Source organism: Crotalus tigris, unplaced genomic scaffold, assembly GCF_016545835.1.
Source record: "Crotalus tigris isolate CLP2741 ecotype Arizona unplaced genomic scaffold, ASM1654583v1 scf7180000024461.5605484, whole genome shotgun sequence".
Taxonomy (NCBI): domain Eukaryota; kingdom Metazoa; phylum Chordata; class Lepidosauria; order Squamata; family Viperidae; genus Crotalus; species Crotalus tigris.
This window is the reverse complement of record NW_024100632.1, coordinates 1,847,310-1,853,415: the sequence shown is the minus strand read 5'-3', so window position 1 is coordinate 1,853,415 and position 6,106 is coordinate 1,847,310. Positions and strand designations below refer to the sequence as shown.

The window sequence follows — 6,106 nt, the reverse complement described above, 5'->3', positions numbered from 1 at the left end:
TCTCCCCCGGTCACATGATCACCATTTGTAACCTTCTCCAATGGATTCCTAGAAACAAAGTCAATGAGGGAAGCTGGATTCATTTAACATGGATGAGATTTGGTTAATGAAAATGATTCAATTAATGATCGTGACAAAAAAGGTTGTAAAACTTGGCTATATGCTTTATAAGAGCTATCATCCATCCATCCATCCATCATCTGTTGCTCCATCCATCCATCCATCCATCCATCCATCCATCCATCCATCCATCCATCTGTTGCTCCATCCATCTGTCCGTTCGTCCATCACCTTTTAGAGAAGATAAAGCTTTCTCTTGTTGAAGAATAATTTCAGTTATCCATATGTGGAACCCCCTGTAGATTCTCTAGAACTTCCATGTCAGTCAGAAGTGACGCTCCCGAGGTCCTTGATTACTAAGATGCCATGATGCAAAGTACAATACAGAAGTTGGGACTGTAAGATGTTTGCATTGCCTCTTCATTACTTTTTATACTTTCAGTTCTTGATAGATCCAACCAGGTTCTTCAGCTCAGGAACAACCCTAAAGTTAACTTCATCTCATTTTAGAAGAAACTTTAAAATACAGGTGTGCTGGTGGTGTGGGACACCCTGCTAAGGAAGGGAATACGAAGCACGAAAACTATTTATTCCTATTGGCATAAATGCCTCACATATACCCAAGTGTTTATTAAGGACAATTGGCTGCTACATTGGATACAGTATACAGAAAATAAAAATAAAAATACATCAGGTAAGACCTCCATGAAACTGGTGAGCAGAACTGGGTGTCATATTGCAAGGAACATTTATGTAAAAAGGACAAAGCGGTTGCAGCACTGTTACAATTGCAATTTTTGGATCTGATGAGTTTTAGCATTGCTTGCCCTGATGCCAGATCAGCCCTTGAGGGTGAAAGAGACTATTTTATAATGAAGACACAAGTCAGCTAGAAAAGAATAAAGTGTGCTGAGAACTGCATTAAAAAAAAAATCTTCAGCACATTATAAATCAGTGCTCTGGACATCTGTAAACTTGAATGGATGATAGCAACTCAGATAAACTGCTTTAGTGCAATATCAGTAGTAGGACTTTAAGCACTTAGGTGAGACTTCATCAGCCCATGATGTGGAACATGGGTATCCAACCTGGTGAGGGTCATGTGGCCATGAAGAATTGTCCCATTCCATCCTACCCTGGCCACTTTAAGACTTGTGGACTTCAATTCTCAGAATTCCCAGTCTGGGGAATTCTGGGAGTTTAGGTCCACAAGTCTTAAAGTGGCCATGGCTGGATAGCCCTGGTGTAGAAGTTGGAGAGGAATCACCACATATGGTTGTTGGGGAAAAAAATGTGGTATGAATCAGCTTACACCTAGGAGGCGATACCTCAACCAGGGGCTGATGACCTTTCTTCGCCTTAACTGCTCCATCTCTCCATTTGAGAAGACCCAAACATTTCAGGAGACCTTCACAAGATCTCCAGATGTTTGGGCAAAATGACTTCCTTGTTTCAAGGTTGGGATCTTTATTGGTGAGATGAAGCAAACCGCGAAGGAACTTGGATCAGAATGATGGCTATGGGAACTGTGAGCCTTTCTGAACATGGATTCAGTGAAAACTAGATGGTGAATGAGTCCTTCAATACTTCTGAGCAGGACCAAAGATTGTTGTAGCCTCCTCCTACAATGAAGAAGTCCTGGCCTGGAAAGTTGTGGAGGCTAGCCTGTTCATTTCCCACAATGCCCCAATGCAATGCCGACACCAGGCATAGTGGGAAATGTAGACGACAGTGCCGCTAAGTTGACACAGCAGCGACTTCCTCTTGAAGTCACATTGCCAAGGATTTCCTCTCTTCAGGATTTGTCCCAGCTCTAAATTTTTATCCAGAAACATCTAAAGGACCAGTCTTGACTTCAACACTTCCTCAAAACCTTTCAGAAGAGGTCTCCCCACCACCACCCCAACTGTGGTGGATCAAAGAAGCTTTCTGGAACTGAATCCTTCTGACTCAACATCATTCCTGTTTGAGAAAGGGCACCGCCAAGGTGTATAATTTTATACCACTGATTTGAAAGTCTCAAAGACCAGGTTAACATTACCCGTCTCCCCTCCACCCCAAGTGTAACGTGGCAGCTCAAGAAGTCCACTCAAGAGTAGGGTTGACCAGGACATCTACAAGGAAGAAGACTTTGAATGAAGGCAGCTGATGGAAGGGGCTTTATGGGGGGGGGGAGAGACTCAAGCAGGACTTCCTTCAGGCACAAGTGGCTTCTTGGCTGTCCAAAGGAATCTCGTTGCCATAGCTGCCATCCCCGTACTGACAATATGGAGGTATCTGTGGAGCTTCGATGATCAGCAGCCCTTCGGGGGACAAGGAGGCAAAGACGGTGGTGGGGTCCACTTCCACGGGAAGCCTGAGGAGCACAAGGAGGGGAAAAAAATTACATGGAAGGTCTTCCCAGTCTCAAACAAGGCTTCTTTCTGTTGTCTCTTTGACAAAGATAGAAATAACAATAGAATTTGGATCCGTAAAGATAGTCCTCGACTTATAACGGTTGGTCTAGGGACCGTTTGAGGTTACAACAGCCCTGAAAAAGGGGACTTATGACCGTTTTTTTTTCACACTTACGACCGTCACGGCCTCCCCAGGATCACGTGATCAAAATTCAAACACTTGGCCACCAACTCATATTTATGACGGTCGCAGCGTACTGGGATCACGTGATCCCCTTTTGCGACCTTCTGACAAGCAAAGTCAATGGGGAAGCCAGATCCACTTAACAACCGTGTTACTAACTTAACAACTGCAGTGATTCATTTAACAATGGTGGCAAGGAAAGGTCGTAAAAGGGGGAAAAAGTCACTTAATGACCGTCACGCTTGGCAACGACAATTTTGGGCTCAGCTAGAGTGGCAACTCAAGGACTACCTGTAATGTTGACTTTTCATAGCTGTCATATCTTCAGTAATCACGGTTATAATAAAAAAATGAAAGGAAAGGAAAAACATAGCGGCAAATCTTATTTTATATTCCCAGGAACTGTACCGTACTTCAGGAGGATAATCCAAAGCCTATTTTCCTTAGGACTAAATCTCATGGGATTCGGTAGCATTTATAATAATAATAAAGTTGGAAGGGACCTTGGAGGTAATTTAGTCCAACCCCCTGCTCAGGGAGGAAACCCTACACCATTTCGGACAAATGGCTGTCCAGTCTCTTCTTAAAAACTTCCTGTGTTGAAGCATTCACCGCTTCTAGAGGCAGGTTGTTCCACTGGTTAATTGTTCTAACTGTCAGTTCTAGGTTGCTTCTCTCCTTGGTGAGTTTCCCTCCATTGCTTCTTGTCCTGCCTTCAGGCACTTTGGAGAATAGCTTGACTCCCTCTTCTTTGGGGCAGCCCCTGAGATACTGAAACACAGCTATCATGTCCCCCCTCGTCCTTCTCTTCATTAAACTAGACATACCCAATTCCAGCAGCCGTTCCTTATTCCAGATAAAGAGGCCGCAATCATACCGGATGTGAACAAAAGACAATTCCTGTGTCTATGCTTTTGATTTGATTTGTGTGACTTCACCGTCTGACACACAAGAGAGAATGCCTCGAAGGATAAACCATTAAGAGCTGTGGATAAGGTCACTGAGTATGCTGGATTTCTGGAGCAGGTTAAAACACCAACTCCCTGTGAACCTTGTTTAATGTATTTTGTGAGTCCAGCCTTGTGTTAATCTTCAAAGAACCAGAATGGAAACACCGTGAAATCTTTGGGGAACCTTCTTATCTACAGCTTCATCCTTTCTAATGATTAATGAGGTTTTAGCAGGCACCGGGACCTTGGCTGATCTTCTCTGGCCTTAGAAGCTAAACAGGATGGGCTTGTTAGTACTTTGATAGGGCATCCTCAGGGGATCTAGAGGTCATAGCTACACAGAGATGTGGAAAGAAACATCCCTGGAAAAAAAAAGATACTGCCAAGGACATCTTTGGGCCACAGAATTCACCAAAAGCTGAGATTGACCGGAAGAAGCCTTTATGTACAAAATGAATCATGAAATATCCTTGATAACAAATCCACTTTCTTTAGCTTTAAAGCAGGGATGTCTGACCAGGGACAATTTTAAGACTTGTGGACTTCAACTCCCAGAATCCCCTAGCCAGCCAGCATGGCTGGCTGGGGAATTCTGGGAGTTGAAGTCCACAGGTATGAAAGTTGCCAAGCTTTAAAGCTTAATTAAGGAAGATACAAAGGAAAGGTTTATTTTGCGGGGTTTTGTTTCTTTCAACCTCCTAACGTTGTAGCTCAAACTTTGGGTTAACTCTGAGTAAATTCCTTGGCAAGCAGGTTTGGCCAGATGCCTTTTCAAAACACCAGCATGGGGGTAAGAATATATTGCCCTAATATGGAACTCTTAATGAAACTCAGGATTCCACACCTATGCTGGCTTAGCTCTTTATAACCCTTTGCATGTTGTCCTTTCCAAATAACCCTTCCAGCCTGGAACAGATTACAGGGAGTCCTTGATTTATGACTACAATTAGGAGCAGAATAAAAGAGTTGGAAGGGACCTTGGAGGTCTTCTAGTCCAACCCCCTGCTCAGGCAGGAAATACCATTCCGGACAAATAACTGTCTCTTCTTGAAAACCTCCAATGTTGGAGCACCCACAACTTCTGGAGGCAAGTTGTTCCATTGATTAATGGTTCTAAATGTCAGAAAATTCCTTCTTAGTTCTAGGTTGCTTCTCTCCTTGGTTAGTTTCCATCCTTTGCTTCTTGTCCTGCCTTCAGGTGCTTTGGAGAATAGCTTGACCCCCCTCTTCTTTGTGGCAGCCCCTCAAATATTGGAAGACTGCTATCAGGTCACCCCTAGTCCTTCTCTTCCTTAGGCTGCCCATATCTACTTCCCTCAATCGTTTGTCATATGGCTTAATAGAAATATATTAGGGACTGACGGCATGTTGTCCAGTGTTCCTCATATTTCTGCTGGATCCGAGCCTTCACATGAGGGATGACGTTGCTCTCCAACACTTCGAAAAGCTTCATCTGAACAGTGACCCCTTCTCCCCCTCCCCATTGGTTCCCCAGTTTGGGAGAAGAGAGAAAGTTCTGGATGGACCTCCGAAGCGTAAGAGTAAACAAGCATCTGGAAGCACCATTAGGCTAGGATGCAAAATAAATCACAAAACATGTTGATGAGTCACCAATTCTCGGGTGACTCGGCAGCTGAGCCCGTCCCAGCTCACCCATCTGCCTTCCAAAATCCCCCTTCCTTTCCTATAAACCCACAGGCAGTGTGAACTTCAACATATGATGCATTTTTTGAGCCCAGCCCTAGACTGTACACAGAGGGCTCTAAAATAACTTTTGCAGAACCGAGCAGATACGAAGTGCCAACGGTTTAAAATTAAGCAGCGTGTCCTTTCGTTTTCTCCCCTCGTTTTCCCCCCTCCTCTTTTAATATTACAATTTGGGCTTGGCAATGTCTGGCTTTTTAAAATATGGGGAGGGTTGACTTTCTGAAGTTACAACAGCGCTGAAAAAAAAGTGACTTTTTCACACTTACAACCGTTGCAGGTATCCCCACGGTCACGTGATCAAAATTCAGACGCTGGGCAACCGGTTCATATTTATGACGGTCACAGTGTCCTGGGGTCATGTGATCCCCTTTTGCAACTTTTTGACAAGCAAAATCTATGGACTTTGACAAGGGCTTGTGAGAAGGATGAGCAGGGAACGAAGGAAAGCTTGCATTTCTCAAATACATTCTTTTGCTAGAACGTCAGTACATGAACTCAGCGAGTAGCTGGGACATACCAGTCGGTGAATTAACTCCAGGGGTAGCTGGGAGATACCCAAATTGAAAAATGCAAGCTGAAACAAAGGAACCCATTTCTCTGAAGGGCTGGCAAACGGCTGGGAGTGTGTGACTTTCAGGATGAAAGATTAGAAGAGGATGCGACCTATTTTTGACTTTGGCATTTGAGGTTTAAACATGATCTTTGGATCAGGTTTAAACGGGGGGGATTCTGGGAGTTGAAGTCCACGCATTTCAACCTTGTCATGGGTGAGACACAGCGCTCTGACTTAATACACTAAAAGAGCAGAA

The 6,106-nt window shown here is 44.0% G+C and overlaps 1 protein-coding gene across 3 annotated transcripts in view; it reads right to left on the bottom strand.

Annotated features, from left to right (window-relative positions):
• Positions 1-643: 643 nt before the first annotated feature.
• HSPB8 (heat shock protein family B (small) member 8) overlaps positions 644-6,106 on the bottom strand; it is a 19,862-nt gene continuing 14,399 nt past the window's right edge. For all 3 annotated transcript variants that reach the window (XM_039332675.1, XM_039332674.1, XM_039332676.1), the window contains one exon: positions 644-2,416. In XM_039332675.1, the coding sequence (XP_039188609.1) occupies positions 2,257-2,416 (160 nt within the window). In that variant the 3' untranslated portion in view covers positions 644-2,256. The remainder of the gene's footprint in view (positions 2,417-6,106) is intronic.